Below are 24,585 nucleotides of genomic sequence, written 5' to 3' on the forward strand. Positions count from 1 at the left end.
TTTTGAGCAGTTTTAGTATTTTAAGGATCTATCTTTTTTGTACCAAAGGTTCGATAAACCATTAACACATACAAAGAGTTGTGAAAAAAGCTACTTGTTGTGCAGTTATGTCCATTTTGTAATTCCTTTGTCAATGCACCACTACCAAGTTATGAAATCTGGGTTTTAACGGAGGGTGTTTTGTGCTTAACTAAGACTAAAAGGGAAAGAAATGATTGCCAGAATGGCCTGTCGGATGACTTGAGTTTGTTTCGTTAGTAGCATGAAAAGCTTCCTTTTGTTATTGGTAAAAATATTCTCTAAACTTTTCCTCTTTCTCCTCTAAGTTGTCAACATGTCAAACACTCAATGCAACATCCCCTATTTTTGGACGTCATCGCTCACCTTTTCAAAATAAATCTCCATTACAGGCTACTACCAATAAATGGTCTGTTGGGCACTCCCTTCTCAACTCTGTATCCCTTACACCACCGCCTTCTTCTAATAGCCTGTTGGCAGATCTTGATGTTTGTACTACTATGGTGGTTACGTCCTCTAATTCTGACCCAATTCTGCGAACAAGTACTACTTCATGTGAAAAATGTAATAACTTCATTCCAGTTACTTCATCAAAGAGCCTTCCCAGCTCATCTGAAAATCTATCTTCATCCTTGTGCCAAACCTTGTCCAATGCAGTCTCCCAGCCACCTGTTTTCTTATTTCACATTCTCCCATCCAAATATGACGGTAATAAAATGCAAGTAACAGATAGACCTCCGAAGTCCCCTGAGAAATCTGAAGCTACTTGCTCCATCAATGGCAAAACAATGGATGACATGGAAGTTTCTTTGGTAATTACGGAACCATTTGAAAGCTGTACTGCAAAGAAATCCATGCACACTAGAGATGAACGGCAGGAAGAATTGGAGTCAATCAACAAAGGGAGCCAATCAAAGCAAGGAATTAAGCAAACGCGTTTCCACAGACCTAGTGCTGATGTATCCAATGAGCCTCTAGAACTCTTCCTAGAGGAAGATCCCAGAGAGTTCTCCATGATACTTGATGCAAATAAACGGAAACCTGTTAAGTGTGATGATGGGCAGAAGGCAGCAGTTATTGATACCGAGGTACACACAGAGTGCAGTTCTTAAAAGCAGCCTATTTTGTTTGTTTGCTTACTAAATTAAGATAATGAATGCACCTTTGAACAAAATGTTTGAATTCTCTTCATAATGTGTTTAAAGCTTCATTGCAAAGATAGATTTAATGTATTTTTTGGAATTTGGCTATGACTCATTTGTAGCATGCAAAAGGGATAGAGATTACGGAATGCCTTGTACGTATGTTACCCAAGGATTGAATGGTGTGCAGTTGTAACCAGGGCAAGAAGATATGTTAACACTTGTTATCGATCTAGGATTGCATGGTTTTTGTGCTCCAACAGAAATTAAATTTCTGAAATATTGTCATAAATAGGATAAGTAAAAGACAACGGCCAGCTGTTTTAGTTAAAGTCACAGTAACTAACCACAGTGTGTTCTTTTCAGCCCTTTTATATTCTTTCAATTTTTTTTGCATATACAGATAGTAACATCTGGAAATAAGCAACTTGGTGCTTCTTCCTCACATTTGTCTGCAGCACATCCATGCTCACTGCTAACGAGCTCTCTCTCAATAGTTTCACCTCCACAACTTGCTCAAAGACCTACACCATGCACCACCTCCAGCCATGAAACTAGTTCTTCAAAGTTGAAGGTAACTTGGACAACATCAAAAGGATAGGGAGCGACATGATGGGAGAGAGTGGTGTAAACATCAAAATGTCATTTTTTTTCTTAACCTCGAGTTCAGTTGGTGAACATCTCAGGTATAATCGTCTGTTAAGGATTAAATATCGAAAGAATCAGACTTCCAGTTCATTCAATGGTCCTGCATAATTGCCAGTAGAGAATTGACTAATCTCAGGAGGAAGGGAGGTAAATTAGATAGCTATCTCCCCTAAACTCTGGAGAGAGTGAAATTCTCAAAATGAAGATAAAACAGTAAATAAAATAGATTTAAAACCCGGGAAATGATGATTGTTGTTAATGAAAACCTATATCAAAGGAAATAATTGAATAATATCTCCCAGATGAAGGTCCACTTAATTAGATTGTCACCTTAGAAAAAATAATTCAATTTGTTTCCTTTCTTCACATAATGAATTTATGATAAACTGCCCTTTTGATCTAGTGAAGTAGCTAAAGCATATTAATCCTCATTAATCCTCATTCTTTACTAAATGAGCAGACATCAGTTAGAACATTATTGCAATTGATAGTGAACTCTAGACAATAGGGTGGGGTCGAATCAGCCAAGATCTTGCTTCCTACTCATGTTCCTGAACTACCATTGAACAAGTTTAAGGGTGGGAATATTAGGTGAAGACAATATGTTCTTCTCAGTCAAATGTTTAATTATCTTCACAATAAAGGTAGCTACTACTTTCAGGTGACTAGTGTCCCTGAAATTGCATCTTAATAAAGGAGTTGGTTTCTGTGAAGTAGAGGATGGGTGAAAAAGGCAATCCAAAATTAATGATGAAACTAAATATATATTTAAAAATCATCAAGACAGGAAATCAATGAGTAGAAGAACCAACTCGGGACGGTGTAATACTAGATCTCCTGTTAGGGAACGAGCTAGGTCAGGTATCGGACATTATTGTTGGAGAACATATTGGGTCTAGTGATCATAACTCTGTTAGTTTTAGGGTAGTTTTAGGGAAAAGCAAGGAGGGGCCTAAAGTTGAGGTTCTGGAATGGAGAAGAGCAAATTTCAAAGGAATAAGATGGGATTTGGGGAGTATTGAGTGGGACAGGATATTTTCAAGTAAGGATGTAAATGAAAAATGGAGGATATTCAAAAAGAAATTTTGAGGGTACAGAGTAGATATGTCCCAGTGAGGATCAAAGGAAAGGCTGGAAGTCATAGGAGGCTTGGTTTTCGAGGAATATTGGAAATTTGGTTAGGAGAAAAAGGGAGGTGTACAAGAGGTATAAAGAGCAAGGAGCTGAGAATTTGAAGGAGGACTACAAGGAGTGTAGAAGGAATCTTAAGAAAGAAATTAGAAAGGCCAAAAAAAGGCATGAAGAGGCTTTGGCAGACAGAGTAAAAATAAATCCAAAGGGTTTCTATAGGTACATTAAAAGTAAAAGATTAGTGAGGGATAAAATTGGACCCCTTGTAGATAGCGAGGGTAGGCTGAGTGAGAAGTCAGAGGAAATGGGGGAAATTTTGAATGATTTCTTTGCCTTGGTATTCACTAGGGAAAAAAATATTGAACCAGTTGAAGTAAAGAAAAATAGTGGGGAGGTCATGAAGCATATAAGGATAACCGAGGAGGTAGTGATGGCTGTGTTGAAAAAGATAAAGATGGATAAATCTCTGGGACCGGACAAAATATTCCCAAGGACACTCAGGGAGGCTTGTGGACAGATAGTGGCGCCATTAACAGAGATATTTAGGATGTCACTGGCCATGGGGGTAGTGCCAAAGGATTGGAGGGTGGCGCATGTGGTTCCGCTGTTTAAGAAAGGGTCCAAATGTAAACCTGGAAATTATAGGCCCGTGAGTCTGACGTCTGTGGTGGGCAAGTTGATGGAAAGTGTTCTGAGGGATGGTATTTACAAATATTTGGAGGTACAGGGATTGATAGGGAGTAATCACCATGGTTTTGTCAGGGGTAGATCATGCTTGACAAACCTGATTGAGTTTTTCGAGGGGGTTACAAAAAAGGTTGATGAAGGGAAAGCTGTGGATGTTGTCTATTTAGACTGTAGTAAAGCTTTTGACAAAGTTCCCCACAGGAGGTTAGGAAAAAAGGTGGAGGCATTAAGTATAAATAAGGAGGCAGTGAAATGGATTCAGCAATGGTTGGATGGGAGGTGTCAGAGAGGAGTGGTAGAAAATTGTTTGTCAAATTGGAGGCCGGTGACTAGTGGAGTTCCTCAGGGATCGGTCCTGGGTTTGTTATATATATTAACGATCTGGAAGTAGGGGTGGAGAATTGGATAAGCAAGTTTGCGGATGATACAAAGATTGGTGGTGTTGTGGACAATGAGGAAGATTACTGTAGATTAAAAGGTGATTTAGGAAGGCTGGAGGTGTGGGCTGAGAAATGGCTGATGAAATTTAATACAGATAAGTGTGAGGTGTTACATTTTGGAAAGGCAAATCTAAATAGGTCATATGCATTAAATGGTAGGCTATTGAGATGTGCAGAGCAACAAAGGGATTTAGGAGTTGTGGTAAATAGTACCCTCAAGGCTGATACTCAGGTAGATGGTGTGGTGAAGAAGGCATTTGGAATGTTGGCCTTCATAAATCGGAGTATTGAATTCAAGAGTAGGGAGGTTATGATTAAATTGTACAAGGCATTGGTGAGGCCAAATTTAAAGTACTGTGTACAGTTTTGGTCATCAAATTATAGGAAAGATATAAACAAAATAGAGAGAGTGCAGAGAAAGTTCACGAGAATGTTGACAGGATTTCAAGGTTTGAGTTACAGGGAAAGGTTGTGCAGACTAGGGCTTTTTTCTCTGGAGCGTAGAAGATTGAGAGGGGACTTGATAGAGGTGTTTAAGATTTTAAAAGGGACAGACAAAGTAAATGTGAATAGGCTTTTTCAATTAAGAGTGGGGGAGATTCAAACTAGAGGGCATGGTTTAAGATTGAAGGGGGAAAATTATAAGGGGAACATGAGGGGAAATTTCTTTACGCAAAGGGTGGTAGGGATGTGGAATGAGCTTCCGGCAGACGTGGTTGAGGCGGGATCATTGGTTACATTTAAGGAAAGACTGGATAGTTACATGGAGAGGAGAGGACTGGAGGGGTATGGACCGGGTGTGGTCAGTGGGACTAGGAGGGTGGGAATTTGTTACGGCATGGACTAGTAGGGCCGAACTGGCCTGTTCTGTGCTGTAAGTGGTTATATGGTTATATGGTTACATGGTGATGTCAAACATGATGCACTTGGAATGCAAATATTCTGCAGCTAACTTTGGTGCAGGTGGTTTTGATTTAACCAAAGATATGGTGAAAGTAACATTGGAACCTCGATGCAAAATCACTAACCTGGCACTAGACTAAAGATCTGCTGGATGAGATGGTCTCATCATGAATGATTTTTGGATTTGACATTCTAGCTGCATAAATGTACTGTCCATCAGAAGCCAAAGTCATCCATAGCCCTATATAGTTTTTGAAATTCCAATGAGACTTTGCATTTCCATCCCTGATAAAACAGAGCGTTTGCAGTTGGATGCTCTTGCATTCCCCCTTCAGTGGTCTTTGATCTTTTAAAAGCTACTTCAACTTTGGTCATTCTGATTGCACTTTTGTGGCTCTTCCAGACTGGACTGGGAACTGATGGAGCCATAGTCGGTAGGCCTCCTCGTAGCCCTGTGATGTCCAAGCGATCCTGTGCATCTTCTATCAGGAGTAGCTTTTCACCATCACGTAGGGTAGGGGAATTGGAAAGCGTTCTGGAAGATGTGTGCCATTGTTTGCTGTTTGCTGAATGGTATTTGTGTGAATCAAATTAATATTTCTGTCTTTTATCTAATTTTTGGAACATCCCTTGGCTTTCTGTTGAGTGCTTATATTTTAGGAAACTTGACTTGAACCCATTCACTCAGTCTTTGCCAAATCAACTCATGTTCCCTTACCACATAGAAGAGGACCACTTTTAACCTTCAGTTCTATGTGGAGTCCCATTCTCCTCTAATTTTCCCTGTAACCTGTTTTCCCCACATCCCACAATGCGTGCATTGTGCTCTAATGTTGGCATTACAGGGGAACGGTTCTACACTATCAATTGCTAAAACGTGATGCCATGTGTGAAAGGAAAAAGGTTGAATCATGGAGCCCTCTCTTTTTAGGCTTGATGTGATCCAATTTTGACTAAACCTGGAGCTGCTCACTCTGAGTTTATTTCCATATGAAATGATGCCAGATGTCTAATTGGATAGGCTCAAAAGGACCAGAGGCACATGTCTCCAGTGCATTGGCTTTATATTTAAAGAAACACTTTTGCGAACAATGTGATATTTCAATGGGCTCTTTCGGAAGTGGTCGTAGACTGTACAAGGTCTTCAGGGCGTGCTGTGCTTACAGTAGTGTCTACTTCAGCATTTACCTGATTCTCTAAGGTTGACAGGGTTAGTGTAGTGGTTAGCACAATGTAATTAAATGGCCACTGAGGAGTTTGTACGTTTTCCCCCTTGTTTCCGTTGATTTCCTCCACATGCTCCAGTTTCCTCCCATGTTCCAAAGAAAGACACCTGGTGTTGGTAGATTGATTGGGCATGTGGGTGTAATTGAACAAGGTGGACTCATGGACTAGAAGGGCCTGTTACTTTGTTGTATCACCAAATAATACGTTTTTTAAAAATGATCCAATGGGTATTAAAGTGATACATTAAAGCAGCAGCCATTCCATTTCTGGGACTTTGGGGCAGAAAGAAAAGACAGAATATCCAACCCACAGAGTCTTCACATCTGATCTGATCCTTTCCCAATAACAGTGTACCCATAGGCTCAAAAATTCAAAGAATATCATCAGTGAGATTTCTGAAATACAACTGGAAGACCTCCCTGAAAATGAGGTCTTGGTCTCCTTGCGGGTCAAGGTTAAGTTGATCCTCAACTTCTTCACTCCAGGATCTTTTTTTTTAGCAGCTAAGCTCATCTCTGATATAACTGCCAGATTGCTGCTCTCTGCTGCATCAGGGGAGTCATGCAAGGCACATATTTAAAAAAAAATATTTACAACACAGTAGCAGCCAATTCCAGCCATTGTAACTTGTACTGCCCAATTACACTCAATTAAATTACCAATCCCATATGTTTTTGGAGGGTGGGAGGTAACCGCAGCACCCAGAGAAAACCCACACAGGTCGTGGGGAGAATGTACAAACTCTTTACAGACAGTGCTGGATTCAAACTAGAATCACTGGTGCTGTAATAGCAATACCGTCCATCTAATCTGATTTTAGTGAAGGATAAGTGAGCATCTCAGGCACGAGGAATCACCAGATGGTTTGCTTCCAATGTGCCTGGACAGCTACTGAAGTCTCTTCTCCAAAATGCCAGACCTTATAATGAAGTAAAGGTTTCCCTTTATGCAATGTGCAGATTATTGAGGATCAAGGAAGTGTATCCTCAAGATAAATGTGGGCTTTTGAAGGAGTTCATGTTGTTGGACATTTTTGGTGGAGGCACAGTCCGGAAGGGTATATGCTGATAAAGAAGAGCTTCATTTCTCTGCCTGCTCTCACCAGTCAAATGCAAATTGAAGAGCCACTCCTGTACCAAGATCTGGGTGAATAATACCAAGGATCTAGTGTTGAGATTTCATGACCTCTGTCAGTCCTGAGACACAGTATCCACCAAGCAGATGAGAAAGCTTTGTTGTCTTTTGCATCTTGAATCTTACAATTGAAGGCAGCAGCCATCACACATGAAGAAGAACAGAGTGACGAGGGGCCTGAGAGTATGAAATGGAACCTGGAGAGCAATGGTAGCTGGAAGGACAGGAGGAGGAGGCATCTAACAGGGAACTCTTCTTCTGGCTACTGTTCAACATCTGCAGCCTGAACATTGGCAGCATGGGATACTAGACACTCCTTAACAGAAAGATTATTCCCGTAATGACTGTTGTTAGGTCTGCTTTGTTCATGAATGAGTGAGACAAACACCAGACTGAGTCGAAATCAGGGTTCTTTGTTCTTTATTACCGGATTGTAACACTTGCAACTAACCATGTTAGTCGGAGAATGCATTCTGCCGTTATCAGCAAAATGGTGATTTTTTTATACCCTTGGATACATGCTTAGAACATCATCATATCATTACTTGTCCAATGACTAAAACTGTTGCTATCCTTTCCCTGCTAGCTTCCTGCCTCTCAATCCATCAATGTCTCTCTTATCTTGTAAGTACAAGGATGCATTCACATCTTGTTACAGCCCTGTACAGGGTAACTCCTTACACATTCCCATCTCATGATGTTTTACCTTACAATCCCTCCTTTGTCCTCTTTAGAGGACAATCTCGCCCTGACTATGCTACCACCGCGTTACATTAGTTCGCCTATTATTGCCAAGCTCTATACGGGTTCTGTTCACAGGGTAGTTCGGCTGGTGGGCGAGGGCTCCCCCAACCCTCCTTTGCGTACACCCCCCATCCGTCACCCCGATCCCATTTCCCGTTTACAAGTTTCATCCCATTTGCCCCCAAGCAAAAAACTAGCTAACCCCCCGTACATTAGTAAATTCCCAAGTTAACATATGGTCTACAATCTAATTCATAATACTTGTTCTACAATCTGATTAATAATGTTTGTGTTACAATCAATGTTATAATATTTGTTCTACAATCAAGGTTATAATATTTAGGTTACAAGCAAGGTTAAAATTATATGTGTAACAATCTAATTCACAATCCCTCCTTCCCATCACATTCCCCTTCAGACTCCAGATCGATCTCAGCAACTTTCTCCGCCTCCTGTAATGTGAGATAGTCTTGCTCCACAGCCTGCACAGCTTGATATTTCGGAGGCAGTTCATCACGGTCAGCAAAGGCTCTCTCTATGGTCCTCGTGACCAGCGTTCGAATGCATGGAATACAACAACAGCCACAAGTGATAAAAATTGATACAGAAATGAACAAACCCAGCAAAAGTTGTCCTAACAATGTGCTCCATCTCCCAAACACTCCCTGTAACCAGGATAAAACAGGATTGGAGACTCCAGACTGGGCTTTTAATTCTTTCGCCAATGCCCTAAGTTTCGTTAACCCCTTAGTGAGTGATCCATCTGGCCCTGTGTTATTAGAGATAGAAGTGCAGCATAGATCTCCAAACATCCCATTAGTAGTACTGCCCATAGGGCCCCCGGTATCGTTTGCATGAGTCTCATCAATTCTATCAAGGCTGGCTACGTGCTGTTTTGCCTTGGAACAGTAGGCAAAATGATGCCAATTATGATCCCCTGGTTTGTCAATTCTTACCGACCTATCTGTTACGGCGGTAACAGTGTATGGTCCAGACCACCTAAATTCAGTCCAATGTACTTTACCTGGTTTACGGATATACACCAGGTCTCCCTCCTTTACTGGAACTCCTTCGGTGTCCGGGTTCTCCTTACTAGCATTCGCCACCTGTTGTGAAACTAAAGCAACCATATTACCCAGCATCTGCATATAATGATCTAGTTCCACTTCCCTTTCTTCCCACAACTTAACCCATGCTGGATCAGTCTTTGGACCGGGCATGGGTCGACCCGTTAGAATCTCATGCGGTGACAGGAAGGTATCTTTGGCCTTCTCTTGTCGCATAGACATCAGTACTAATGGCAATGCCTCAACCCAATTCAACCTGGTCCCCCCTAAAACTTTCCCTAATTTAGATTTTATCGTTCTGTTTGCCCTTTCTACTAACCCCTGGCTCTCAGGCCTATAGACACTACCAAAACGATGTTTGATCCCTAGGTATTCTTCAACCTGTCGGATCAGCTCATTCTTAAAATGAGACCCATTATCAGAGCATATCCTGCTGGGGACTCCATAGCGGGGTATTAACTCTCGCGTTAGCCAGCCTGGCTACTCACATATCTCACATATCCTGGGACATATGTTCGACTATACCCGCAAAGCCCCAAGAATGCCAGCATGTCTTGTACTGTAGTAGGTTTTCGATACCCTAGTATCATTTCTCTATGTGCCTCAGACATGGCCGTACCGTTTTTACCCACGAGTCTTCCTAGGAAAGTTACCACCCTCCTTCCGATCTGACATTTCGACCTTTTTACTTTAAATCCAGCCTCGCCTAACCCCTTGAGTAAAACTGCTGTCCCTGTCAGGCACTCATGTGGCGTTTTCCCTGCTAATAGTAGGTCGTCTACATACTGAATCAGTGTAACATCTTCCGGGAGCTTTAATTTCATTAGGATTTCGCTAAGGGCCTGATTGAACAGTCCTGGACTGTCCTTATAACCCTGAGGTAATCTAGTGTATGTGTACCGATGTGCTTGGTAAGTGAAAGTGAACCAGTCTTGGCATTCCTCAGCTAATTTCAAGCAGAAGAATGCGTTTGCCAGATCAATGACAGTATAGTATTCGTGCTCCGGACTCAGAGCCCTAAGTGCTACATATGGGTCTGGGACTGGTCTCCCGATGGTCTTGGTAGCCAAGTTAATCTCCCGGAGGTCGTGTACCATCCTCCAGTCTTTTCTACCCGGTTTGGGAACAGGCATGATGGGCGTGTTCCACATACTGTCAGGTGCCGCCTTTAAAACCCCTGACTCCATTAACCCTTCTATCGTTCCTTTAATACCCTCCTCCTGACTGGGCGACAAGCGGTATTGTTTTCTCCATATTGGTTTCTGCCCGGGGTTGGCCAATTCTAGAAATACCTCTCCTTTTATTACTCCCACATCATAGGGCCCCGTTGTCCATATATGTGGACTCAGATTAGAAAGATATTTGTCTGAGTCTCTGTGATCAATATTTTCTCCTTCTATGGCTCGGTCTCTTTCTACTTTCTCATTCACTACCTGGTCCCATGCTTCAATATTCAGTCTGACAAATTTTCCTCCCTCCGAGGTGGAATATCCCGGGATTTCTGTCTGCCTGTATTCACACCCTATCGCTTCCTTTACCATCGGACCCAGCTGTCGAGCGTGATGATCTTTGGCAATACCCAAGGTCACATGAGGCACACTTTCTACTCCTAAGCAGAACCACTCCATTTGTTCTTCTGTCATGACAACCATAGCAGCTATTCCCTCCTTACCTACAAAGATAAATGGACAATGTATCGTTTCTGTCTTCCCTTCTTTTAGAGAGTCCCACCTCTCCTCATATTCCTGGTCCGGGTGGATGGTGTAGTTTAATGTAACATGCATAGGATCTAGTGGATAATGGTAATCCCCATACCGAGGAATACTGGCCCTCCACTCAAAAAACTGTTTAATCAGCCCTGGGCCTGGTTCATCATACAGTAGCCGACTCCAGAAAATACTAACCTCCACAGAGTCTTCTGAAGCGTTAGATGGGGTCATTACTATAAACTGTCCTCCCCTTCTTATTGTATCCCCTGGGTATGTTAACCGAAGGCCCTTCTCAGAACATTGTATGGTTATTCCTAGTTTGGTAAGAATGTCCCTTGCTAATAAATTAATGGGGCAACTTGGCACAACCAGGACAGGCGTTTTAACCCTTTGTCGTCCAAATGTCATGTCGATGTTATCTGTATAGGGCTGTGTTTCCCTTATCCCGGAGAATCCTATTGTAGATAATGTTTTGCCCGAAAATGTGCTCCCTGGGGGTTTTTTAATCACTGTCGTAACTGCTGCCCCTGTGTCAACCATAAATTCAATTTTTTCTCCATTTACCGTCCCCCAAATTTTGGTGGCTCCCAGGGAGGCGTGATTTTTGATTCTCCAGGGCACCTTCAATAATCAAATTCAGCACCTTCCTCAATATAGTCATTACACTGAGGTGCCTGGACTTGTTGATCACTCTGCCACCCCCCGATTCTCTGGGGCCCATCAATGTGTCCACCCCTACCCCTTGCTTGTCCTCTTAAGTTTCCTCCTCTTTCCCGATAGCCTCTAATAGAGGGTAATCTTTTTCCCCTTGCTCTCCCAGCCTCCGGACAGTTCCGCTGGTAGTGTCCAGGATTTTGGCAGTACCAGCATACTGCATGTTCCCCTCTATACATTGTACCTAGCTGTCTTTCCCAACCATTTCTTACTTGGGGTCCCGGATTTATCACTGGCCCCATGACCTGTGGGACTATCTGTTGGGCCGCTAATTTAACCCCTATATGTTCTATGGCTCTCACCAATTTATCGGTTGTCTTGTCCACCTCCTTCTGGGACGCACTTTCTGACTTAGCATGCTCTGATTGACGATGTCGTTTGATTGCATGTGTCAGGTGTCTTTTCCACAAATCCTCTGACATTGTCTCTAATCCCACAATGTCCCTTAATTTTGCTTGAACCGTAGCAGGTAGTCCGTTTATTATCCCATTACGAAAGTGAGCCCTTCCTAAGGGGCTGTGGTCGGGTCTTTCTCCAGTCCCTGTTTCCCATAAGTCCCATGCTCGAGTGAAATACTCGTGTGCAGTCTCTCCTTCCTTTAGTTGAAGGGTTACCAAGGCATCCAAACTATAGGGTGTAGGAAATGTTTCTCTAAGTGCTTCCCAAAATTTATTCCGAAGTGGGTTAAATTCTATTTCATCCCCCAATTTACTGCTTCTTACAATTCTCTCTATTTGCTTCAGGGCCCCTTCTGCCTTTAATTTTATCATGATAGTTCTGACATCTGCGAGTGCTAATTGTTCTTGGCAGGTTTCTCGCTCAAAACAAGAAATCCATGGACTAGCCCCATTACTCAACGGAGGTAGTTTTTTCATTAAACTCTCTAAGTCCATTCGTGACCAGGGTACATATTTTTGAGTTCCCCGTCCCGTGATCAGTAATGGGCATTGATATCTCAATTTTGGGGATTTCTGCTCCTTCTTTACTCTTGGCATGCATTTATTTATCCCACCTTGTTCTGACTCTTCTTCGTCACTGTCACTGTCCCTATCAGCTTCCAATGTCTCAGGGTCAAAGGTATATTGGTCACGTTCATCTCTAAGATAATCTTTTCGGCCATAGTTTAGTTGTTTCACATCTTTCTCTTTTGTCCTAACTATGTCCAGGTAGGCATGTCTATTTTTCTCCCTCCCGAGTCTTTTCCTTTTACTTTCCTCCCATGGTGGATCGTATCTCGTTTCCTCATCTGTACTACACTTTTCGTCCTTTACTCCTATTACCATTCCTTCAGCTTTAATTTCTCCTGACAGTGTTGTAGTTATCTTTTCCACTTCCTTCAATACACCTACCATTAATTCTTTTTGATCCTCACTGATCTGCCCCAGCACATTAATATCTCTGTTTAAGTTTTTAATGTTATCCTGAACCTTTTTCATGTTCCATTTCTGTATCTCTAACTCCTTTTCTATTTTCTTGGACTCCAGAGGGGTCTCTACATCTATTACTCCCCCTTCTATTTTTATTAAAGGGGCCTGTACCTCGTCTGATGTGTCCCTATTCCCGAGGTTCTTGTCACACCCCAGTGTCTCAATATCTGGATATAAGGGACGTGACTCCAGGATCCCATCTGGGGTGCCAGGGGCACCTTGTGACTCCACATATGCATAGGGCGGGGGTCTACAAGCTATTTCTACAGGGGCCATAATAGGTGGGTTATCAGGGAGACCAAATTCTTCGAATATAGCTAGGACATCGCGGTACTGCATCTCCTTGTCTCTCACCCTCTTTTTTGCTGACTCGCGATTAAAGATTTTGTTTTCTGTGTCCCGTTTGTATAATTGTATAAGACTCACTTATAAATGATTTATTGTCAGAGTACATACATGACATCACATACATCCAGAGACTATGAGAGAGAGAGAGAGAGAGAGAGAGAGCATAGCGAGAGAAAGAGATAGAGAGGCAGATACACAGAGCACAAGAGATAGAGAGAGAAAATGCCTTGCACTGGCCCCACTGGGAGAAAAGTCTTCAGATTAACACTTTCGTTTCAAAGGTTTTAAAAGGTTCTCATCCTGTGATCACTGGTCTGGATCAGATTGGGTCTCCCACCACTGGGAACTATCACTCCTTCCTTCCCTCCCACCTCGAGTGAGCTACACGTCAGCCCACAATGTCTGCCCTGATCCCGCAATGGTGGGGGTGCGGGAAAGAGGGAGGGAGAGAGGATAAAACAGGATCCCATTTGATGCGGAGCTGGAATTGTGGGCACAAAATTAAAACCAAATTGTATTTCTCTGCCCTGCCCAACCTGGGGATTTCAGGGCAGCACCGCCACAGATTGGGATTGGGAGGGGGAGTGGGTGAGAGAGGAGGGGGGGGGAGAAGAGAGAGAGGGGGAGAGAAGAGAGAGGGGGGAGGGTGAAAGGAGGGAGGGAGAGAGCAAACCCGGACACTTCGTGGCTGGAAACTGGAAACAGGCACTTTTCCTTTCCCTTCTGTGTTTTGTTTCTTCCAGCTTATCTAAGACACTACGCTTTAGAATTTTGTTTCCCTCACCTGTCAGGAATATCTCAGCGCTCCCGGGTAACCACCCCATCTTCCTCCAGCGATCTACACATTTTCGGAGCATTTTTTGTTTTTCCAATGCCGCATTACTGGCATTTCGCTCCTCTAATTCCTGATTAATTTCCTTAATAACTTGGTCAAAAGTCTTAGCAGGCAACTGTACAGCCATAGCTGCGGGACCGCTTTCTAATGCCTGTTTTAATTTAGGTTCTTGTCCGTTTAGGGGATCTATGTCAACGAAAATTGCTTTTAAAAAATGTCTCCTTGCAAGCTGGATGACTAATATCTTTTAAAGGAACAGTCTCTAAGTCTTGTCCTCCAATTGACTTCAGATTGTCCTGTATACTCTGATTGCTCGTTTTCCACTCTCTGTTTTCCCAAAGGGGTCTGAAAGTTAAATTACAACTAGAAAACCAAATATTTGGGCTATACTTTTGTCCTGTTTCCCTGTACCAATCTATGAATTTACGTAACTTTATCTCCTTGGTAATGTTGGGAATACCCTCATTTAACTTATCAAAAGTATTTCGAATAAACCGGGTGTCTCTTAGGAGTTTGTCAACTTTTTCATTAATATCTCCTACCTGATCCGGACACAGCTGTTGCAGCCTTCTGTCGTCGTTCTTGTTCACCAGGCAGGCGTCCCTGAGTACTTTTTTTGTTGTCTCAAGGTCTCTAGTGTCTGCTGTGGTATTCCACCACGGCGAATTGGGGAAATAAATTCTTAACTTCTCAAGTGTACAGACATTATCATACCTACCGGACATTTATAAGTCAGTCTCTCAGATACAATTGAGGCCAATAAGCCTGAACCTTTGTTTTCTTTCAAAGCCCAACCTTCACGTGGGAGATTTCTCCTCTTAATAACCAGTTTAGGGCAGAAAACTCAGGTCCTCAATTGTTTATAGACCACCTTCTCACTCTATTGGACTTTGCAACGACACAATAAAGACTTTTAAACTCTAGTAGTTTCTTGCGAAGCACTTAATAAATGTCATTCAAACACCTTAAGGACTTTTATCTTGTCTGTAATCACTTACGTGTTACAATCCTGGCATGCGACCTTCAATTGTGGTCGTCTAATTTGTCCGATCTCCAGTTCTTACTGACAATCATAAAGATTTTTAAAAAAAAGAGAATTTTGTTAAAACAGGCTTCTCTGGACCTTTTTATCAGCCGGCTGAGATGATTGTCAGAAAAAACAGAAACCGTCGTCCAGTGTTCACTCACCCATCACGTCGGGGTCACCAAATTGTTAGGTCTGCTTTGTTCATGAATGAGTGAGACAAACACCAGACTGAGTCGAAATCAGGGTTCTTTGTTCTTTATTACCGGATTGTAACACTTGCAACTAACCATGTTAGTCGGAGAATGCATTCTGCCGTTATCAGCAAAATGGTGATTTTTTATACCCTTGGATACATGCTTAGAACATCATCATATCATTACTTGTCCAATGACTAAAACTGTTGCTATCCTTTCCCTGCTAGCTTCCTGCCTCTCAATCCATCAATGTCTCTCTTATCTTGTAAGTACAAGGATGCATTCACATCTTGTTACAGCCCTGTACAGGGTAACTCCTTACACATTCCCATCTCATGATGTTTTACCTTACACTGTGCAAGGTAAAATTTCCCCATACAAACATGATCCTCTCCATACCACCATCTTCAACACTGGCTAAATACATAGACAGTAAATAATGTTTGGGACAAAGACACTTTACTCCTTTATTTGCTCGATAGTTTTAAATTTGTAATCAAAAAATTCACATGTGATTAAAGTGCACATTCCAGATTTTATTCAATGTTATTTGTGTACATTTTGATTTGAGCACATAGAAATTACAACACTTTTTATACATTCTTCCCCATTTCAGGGCACCATAATATTTAAGATATTTGACTTCACAGGTGTTTGTGAGTACTCATTTTATGCTTAATTGCTTCATTGGACCAGACATAAGAGAGCCTGGTTTGCTTCTAAGCTTTTGATCACCTTTGGGGTCTATAGTTGCCATTTTTCAATATGAGGAGCAGAGTTGTGCCAATTGAAAGTCAAAGAAGCTATTATGAGGGTGAAAACAAGAATAAAACAGTAAGGGACATCACCCAAACCTCAGAATTTCCAAAATCAATAGGAATAACATTAAGAAGAAAGAGGGTACTGGTGAGCTCAGTAATTGCAAAGGGACTGGTAGGCCAAGGAAGAACTCCAGAGTTGATGATAGAAGAATTCTCATTATAATGAAGAAAAATCCCCAAACACCTGTCTGACAGATCAGAAATATTCTTTAGGTGGATATGTCAGTGACTACTGTCCGCAGGAGACTTCACGCACAGCAATGCAAAGGCTAAACTGCAAGATGCAAACCACGAGTTAGCCAGAGAAACATGATGGCCAGATTACAGTTTGTCAAGAAGTATTTAAAAGAGCCTGCAGAATTCTGGAAAAAGGCCTTGTGGACAGATGAGACCAACATTAACCTGTATTTGAGTGATAGCAGAGCAAAGTGTGGAGGCATAAAGGGACTGCCCAAGGTCCAAAGCAAGCCACCTCATCTGGTGAGGGTGTTTTGACCTGGGCACATACGACTGCCATATAGGTACTGGTACACATATCTTCATTGATAATATAACTACTGATGGAAGTAGCAAAATTAATTCTGAGGTGTATAGAAACTTTTTATCTGCTCAAGTTCGACCAAATACCTCCAAACTCATTGGATGGGGTTTCATCCTACAAAAAGACAATGATCCCAAACATGCTGGTAAAGCAACAAAGATTATTTTTCAAAGCTAAAAATGGGAAAATTCTTGAATGCCCAAGTCAGACACACTCTCTAAATTCAATTGAGCATACCTTCCATTTATTGAAGTGAAAACATAAGGGGACAAGCCCCCGAATCAAGGAGGAGCTGAAGATGGCTTCAGTGGAGGACTGGCAGAGCATCATCAGAGAAGATACTTAGCACCTGGTGATGTCAATGAATCACAGATTTCAAGCAGTCCTTGCATGTTAGGGATATGTAACAAAGTACTAAACATGATAACTTTAATATACATACCATTGCTATGTACCAAATATTATGGTGCCCTGAAATGAGGGGACTATGTACCAAGAGGGCCATAATTTCAAAATGGTCAAACCAAAATGTGTACAAATAACCTTTAATAAAATATGGAATGTGCATTTTAATTATGTGAATTGTTTGATACAAATTTAAAACAGTGGAGCACAGGGGTAAATAAAGGAAAAAAAAGTGTCTTCATCCTCAACATTATGGAGGGCACTGCATAATTAGCTTGGCGAGACTTAATCAAGCATAAAACACCCTCGCATCTTGCTGCAAATCGAATTGATACAAAATATCTATATTTCCTATCACAGAACATTACAGCACAGCACAGGCCCTTTGGCCCACCATTTTGTGCTGACCTATTTTTTTTAAAACCTACTCAATGATCTAAACCTTCACAACCTTACAGCCATAATACTTTATTTTTGTTGCATCCATGTGTCAGTCTAAGTGTCTTTTAAATGGTCTTATTGTACCAGCCTCCACCACAATGACTAGCAATGCATTCCAGGTTCCCACTGCTCACTGTGTTGAAAAAAAAAACTTACCCAGATGTTTCCCCTAAATTTCTTACCCTCACTTTAAACAGATGTCCTCTGGTATTTGCTACTCTCGCCCTGGTGTAAAGGTACTGGCTGTCAACCTTATCTCTGCCATTCGTAACCTCTTAAACCTCTATTAAGTCACTTCTCATCCTTTTTCACTCCAAAGAGAAAAGCCCCAGCTCAGTCAACCTTCCTTCATAGGACACATTCTCCAATCCAGGGAAAGTCCTGGCAAATTTCCTCTGTACCTTCTGCAAAGCTACCACATCCTTCCTCTAATGAAGCAACCAGAAGGAATATAATATTCCAAGTGTGGTCTAACCAGAGTTTTAAAGAACTGAAACATTGCCATGTGGCTCTTAAATTCAATCCCCTGACTAATGAAAGCCTTCTTAACCATCCTATTAACCTGCATGGCAATTGAGAGATCCATGGTTTTGGACCCCAAGTTCCTCTGTTCTTCCACACTTAAAAATTCTGCCATTAACTATGTACTCCACCTTCAAGTTCAACTTTCCAAAATGCATCATTTCACACTTATCAGGATTGAACTCCATCTGTCACTTTTCCATTCATTTTTGCCTCCTTTCTATATCCTGTTATAACCTATGACATCCTTCTACACTATCCACAATAGCTCCAACCTTCAAATCATCTGCAAACTTACTGACCCATCCCTCTGCTTCATTGTCCAGGTCATTTATAAAAATCACAAAGAGCAGGGGTCCAGAATAGATCCCTGTGGAACTCCATGAGTCAATCACCTCCAAGCAGAATACATCCCATCTACAACTATTTTCAACTTTCTTCAGGCAAGCCAATTCTAAATCCACACCACCAAGGTTCCCATGCTCATAACTCTGAATGAGTCTATCATGGGGGACCTTGTCAAAAGCTTTACTAAAATCCAGATCTACCACCCTATTTTTATCAATTTATTTTGTTACTTCCTCAAAAACTCAATTAGGCTCATGACGCATGACATGCCGCTTACAAACCCATACTGACTTTTGAGTGGTATCTTACTTTCACCTCCACATACAATACATTTTTAAAATTAAAATTTAAAAAAATTTAGACTTACAGGACATTTTGCACCATGAGTCTGTGCCACCCAGTCTGTGATACATTTTGAATAGTGGAAAGAAACCAGAGCCCCCGGGGAAAACCCATGCAGAAACGGAGAACATACAAACTGCTTACAGATAGCACAGGATTCGAACCCCGGTCCCAATCACTGATGCTGGAAAGGTGTTGCGGTAACCACTATGCCAACTGTGCTACCCAACCGTTCCATGAGGATCTCATCTCCTGCAAGTGATGTGCAGATCATCCTAACATATTTTGTCATATCATGAAATTTCTTTCAACATTGCCCCATTGCATGAGTTTGTCCCTCATGGAGGAGATTTTTAGGGCCTGTTCTATTGATAGAGGGCCTGCCCAATATCTTTGTTCACCTGGCACACAGGACCTTCCTCCTGGATAGAGATTTGAATGAAAGTGGGAGCTTGCCGCATTATTGTTCCAGCCTGTGCTTCCTCAAGGCAGTTAAATAGGGTAATGCTGAAAGAAATTTGTGGTCCTGATTTCTGGAATTGATTTGGGAGTGCCAAGTGCACACTCATATTGTGGTGTAGATTGGCGGTGTGTCATTCAGCTCGGGTTGTTTGCGTACCTGAGCTTCCAATATTGTGGCAGAGCAAGGTTTCGGATACCTGTACTTTACTCCAAATCATACACAAATTCGGTGAATGGAGATCATTGGAATAGAAAAAAAGGATGTGACTTCAACATCACTCTTCGCAGGATGGCTGAAATCTGATTTCTGCTGTGGATCGTATGAGCAAACATTACCTCATCATTTTGGGATTTCAGCATCCACAGGCGTTCAGTTGAGCTCCAGTATTCCCTAAAATGAGTGTGAACTTTCACTCTCTCAATGGCAACAAATGTACTTAAGGATAAGGCTGTTCTTGAATTTCAGAGAATGTACAATAATGATTGTGAATTCAGAAAAATGTTAGAAATGAATATTTTTGTGCATAATGTTGGAAGAGGAAATTTTTTTGCTGGGACATGATTGAATCAGGAGATGAAATAGCAGAGACATCTTCATAGGGTGATTAATCACAAGTGATAGGATAAACATGGGAGCCCTGATGTCTCAAGATCAAGGTCAATAAACACTATACTAACCCCGTGCCCCATGGGCAGGAGTCCAAATCTAATGTACAAATTCTCATCTTCATTTATTGTGTTCAAAATTCCAGTACTCAAAGAAAGAAGATGGTGAAAAGGGAAAGCATGGGGTATTTTGTTGGGGTTCAGCAGACCTTTATTACTAAGAATTCTGTTGCCTATTTCAATGAGAGGTACACTCTACATTAAACATTTCCTCAGGTTTTTAAACAGTTGTGTTCTTTTTTCTTTGGCTTGGCTTCGCGGACGAAGATTTATGGAGGGGGTAAATGTCCACGTCAGCTGCAGGCTCGTTTGTGGCTGACAAGTCCGATGCGGGACAGGCAGACACGGTTGCAGCGGTTGCAGGGGAAAATTGGTGGGTTGGGGTTGGGTGTTGGGTTTTTCCTCCTTGGTCTTTTGTCAGTGAGGTGGGCTCTGCAGTCTTCTTCAAAGGAGGTTGCTGCCCGCCGAACTGTGAGGCGCCAAGATGCACGGCTTGAGGCGATATTGAAAAAAACATTAAAATGTAATAACATAAATGGTTTTCAACAAATAGCATCTCAATTTGATTTGGTAATGATGAATGGATATGTTGCATTAGTTTTGTGTGCATGAATGCTGTTGATTAACTCGCCACGAGGGAATCGATCATTGAATCATTAGAAAACAAAATGACCGTTCTGTCCATTCAACGTGCAGCTTTTTACAGGCGTAATCCAGCTAGTACCTTTCCTGATTTCACTTTCTTTCCTGTAGTATTGATCTTTTTCCTCTTTGGTGGTCAAGTTGAATCATTTTCACAACCTTCTCAGGCAGTGAATTCCAGAACATAACTTGTTTGTTCAAAAAAAACTTCCATGGTTCTTCAGCCAACACCTTAAACCAATGTCATTTGTTTCTTAATCCTTCAGCCAGTAGAAACAATTTCTCATCAATCACAATCACAAAATCATTCTCGATTTTGAGCACTTCCATCAACTTATCTTTTGACTCTTTCTGTCGTTAAGATCTCTGGTCTGTCTCTTATCCCTGAAACCTCTCTGAAGCCTCACATTTTCCAAAGCTAAGTCTCTAGAATTGGAGCCAGTGCTTCATATTCATTCAGCATCTCATTTTAAATTCTCAGTCTCTCTAAGTTGCAGATTCCACTCAACTTTTCTGTGACCACCAAAGGATTTGGTCTAGTATATCCCCAGTTATTCTGTCTCTGCATTCCTGCTGTCACTTTCTAAGATTCTCTGTTCCATGCACCAACAGTTGATGAACACTGCCAAATAATTCTGTTTAAAGAAAAAATAATTCTTCCATTTCCTTCTGAAATATGGATACCCACACTATCCCCACTTTTCCTAAGGTTATCAGTGTTGCTGTTATCTGTTATGCAACACTTTTTCATATTTGTGGTGAAAATCCACATGCACAGCTTCAATTATATCTCCCCATCAACTTTCTCAATGACCTCAAGAGAAAAATCAAGTCAGCTCAGTTTTGTTTTGACAATTCCTGGTTACCTTATTAATTTTTACTTTTTTAAATATTTCTCAATTTGCTATGAAATTTACCATCATCCAAAGTCAAACTGATCAGGGTATGGTACCAGGAAAATAATTAGATCGGGGTGGCCAAACGTTTTTGGTTCTGGGCCACATACAGAAAAATATAAGGAGTCACGGGCAATATCAAGCCCGGCAGCTTTCAACCAGTTATACTGCAAGAAAAATTCTGTTTTTAGACCAGACCTGAGCTATCAAAAACTCATTTTCTATCAAATTAACTACACAACACTACTGAACAGTTTAACTATTGGCATTACAATGGTTTATAGATGTGCTCACATATTACAGTAGGCATTTCTGTATCTGCTGCTCTTAAATTTAATTTAAATGTATACAATAAAACTCGTTAAAACTCTCACTCAAAAAGCAGTGCAAAATAAAAAGCTGGGCGCAAAATAAGAAAAGGAGAAAAGATCAAGAAAGGGACAAGGCCGTCTCCAACATTGCTCCACAACTCTCAGTGAGTACAATTCATAGCCCAAGTGTCCACCTAATGATTATGATGCCATGTGTCATAATAGATCAGCTATTAAATTTAGCAGATTCCTTGCAAAACAAACAAATACACTCCCCCTTTACTTCTGTGGAAAAAGTCTTTATTATCCCATTGTGTCTGAAATTTTCAGCACTCCTTTGCTATTTTATGTCTTTCTGGTTCTGCCATATTGAATCAACTGAGGTAAACGTTTTCATTAATCAGTAGCATCAGTCTAGTAGCTGTTCAAAATGGCAGTGACATCTAGTGTTGAAACTAATTGCAATGTACATGCAGTGCAATTATTGTAAGAGACTTTGTTCTGACAGGTCATATTCTATTTTATTTTAAAAATTCACCCTGGGCCCCTTAAAAATGGGCAACGGACTGTAGTTTGGCCATCTCTGATTTAGATCCTCTCTTGAATAAAAATATAACAATTGCAGTTCTCTGCACCTCAGGGAATCCCCCTTCCCCACCTCCCACATTAATGAAAGATTGTAGCCTGTGACTCTCTGCCCCAGAAACTCAAGATTCATCCTGTCAGATCTGGTGTCTTGGAGGTAAACTAGAAACCTGCAGATGCTGGGTTGAGCACGGTGCACAAAACTGCTGGGAAACTCAGCAGGTCATGTAGCATCTATGGAAAGCAAAAAGCAGTCGACGTTTTGGGCCTGAGCCCTTCTACGGGTGTGTTGAAAATCAAGCAGATGCCCCAACAAGGTGGGGGAGGGAGAAAGGGCAGCAGGTGCTGGGTACATCAGGTGGGAGGTGGAAAAAGAGAAAGGAGCAGAGAGATGATAGGGGAAGGGACAAACAAATATTGCTCTCTGATCGGAGAAGGAAGAGGTTGGGGATCTGGAGGGAAGGAGTAGGATGGATAAGTGAGGGACCAAGGAAGGGGGTTAACAGAAAGTGGAGAAGTCAATATTAATCGTGACTGTTGACATTACATTTCCTATTAATATTAAAGTTCAAAAGCTGTGAATGACATTGTACTGTGAGTTCAAGGGAACACAGTCCAAATTTTAATAATCTGTACATTTACAACTTTATCGAAATTCCTGCACTGATTTTCGATGGTTTTTCTGGTTGTTACCACCTTGCTCTCACTCTCATGATCTTTCTCCGTTTCTTCCTTTGCCGTACTGGATCTCATGAATCTTATTAATAACCTCCCTGATTAGTCTGCCTTTTGTTAATGAAGATAGTGTGGTGAACTGCGCCACTCCATTATCAAACTGGTGTCCATAGTTTAGGGCCCCGCAGGCTTAGGAATTCCAGATGGCTGGGGGATGCAAAGAACTCTGAGAGGCACATGACTTCAGAGGTTGGGTGATTGTGTTAGCACCTTGTAATTATTTAAACCCCTGCAAAGATTCTATTAAGCAGTTCATTTGGTTCAGCTCACAGACATCTTCTGTTGTGCTTTATTCACTGGACCACTCACTGCAATATAAAGTTAAAACAGAGTGTTTTCTTTTCAAATGTCCTCTCCAGCTCTGTGCAAAAATATAATGTACTCAGAATAAAGTAACTAGTAAAACCCCCTGATATGTTTCATCAAGAAACCTGTCTCTATCGTGCCAGTTGGAGGAAAGGAGATCACGTACATCAAAAGGCAGCGCTGAATGTACCATAAGGTCATGGTCTGGAACACACTGAGACCTTCAATGAACCCATGTGATCCCAAAAAACATCATGATGTTTATCTCAGTGCATCAACCATAGGATTAATCAGTTATTGCCAAACATTAGTGTGCTATTGACATTTTAAGATTCTGGCTGGAACTCTGTTTGTTTAGTGAATTTTTAATAATCTTGTGTAAAAATGAATGATCAATAAACAATTTATGAGCATAAATGAACAATCCATGAATTTGTCATATTTTTAATTCCCACCATCCAAGTCTTATATGTTGCAAGAATATACAATTTAGGAGGTTTGTTCAACTTAGAAATGATCAAATGCACAAGTATTATGGGCGAAATTCATTTCATTGTTCTTGACTGATTGCAAAGTGCTTAATTTTCATATTATTATTTTCAGACTTTTGATTAATTTGACTAAAATAGCATGTAAGCCTAAATTTTAATGTTTATGCAAAATAATCGAGCCTGGAGTTGACTGCACTTTTGAATTCAGTTTGAGTCTGTGTAATGCATGAGGTTGAGTATTCTGAGGGCTCTTTGCTGCAGGCGTGTTTTTTATTGGTGGCCTTATAGAAAGAACTGTCTTTTCTGAAATGCTTCATTTTATAGAGAAGCACTGCCTTTGTTTCCAGCCATGAATGGAACTAATTACAACAAGTTAATTAAATCTTTTTGTTTGTCTGGCAGCCTCAACAACTATCACCTGCTCATGCAGATTCACAAATTGGAGAACCGTAAGTGCATTTTTTGTTTACTGAATTAAATGCTAGTTTAAAGGGTGAACTGAAAGGTTAGAAACTGGAATGTCAAATTCAAGTTTATTGTCACATTATACTTGCATCTTATACCTTCAATCGAGTTTCAATGAAGGGTTTTGGTGCGAGACATTGACCATTCTTTTCCCCACTGATGCTGCTTGATCTGCTGAGTTCTTCTAGCGGAGTCCTTCAATATGTTGGCT

At 41.2% G+C, this 24,585-nt stretch overlaps 1 protein-coding gene across 30 annotated transcripts in view; it reads left to right on the forward strand.

The window, feature by feature from the left end:
* The window catches only part of LOC138764018 (sorbin and SH3 domain-containing protein 2-like), a 555,886-nt gene that overhangs the window by 522,715 nt on the left and 8,586 nt on the right, over positions 1-24,585 (forward strand). For 26 of the 30 annotated variants that reach the window (XM_069939294.1, XM_069939455.1, XM_069939471.1 and 23 more), the window contains 2 exons: positions 1,564-1,734; positions 24,312-24,358. In XM_069939294.1, the coding sequence (XP_069795395.1) occupies positions 1,564-1,734; positions 24,312-24,358 (218 nt within the window). Of the gene's footprint in view, positions 1-1,563; positions 1,735-21,863; positions 21,957-24,311; positions 24,359-24,585 lie in introns of all 30 variants that reach the window. The other 4 variants (XM_069939481.1, XM_069939487.1, XM_069939376.1 and 1 more) reach the window with 2 other exon arrangements.

The sequence above is a fragment of the Narcine bancroftii genome, chromosome 1 (assembly GCF_036971445.1).
Source record: "Narcine bancroftii isolate sNarBan1 chromosome 1, sNarBan1.hap1, whole genome shotgun sequence".
Classification (NCBI taxonomy): Eukaryota; Metazoa; Chordata; class Chondrichthyes; order Torpediniformes; family Narcinidae; genus Narcine; species Narcine bancroftii.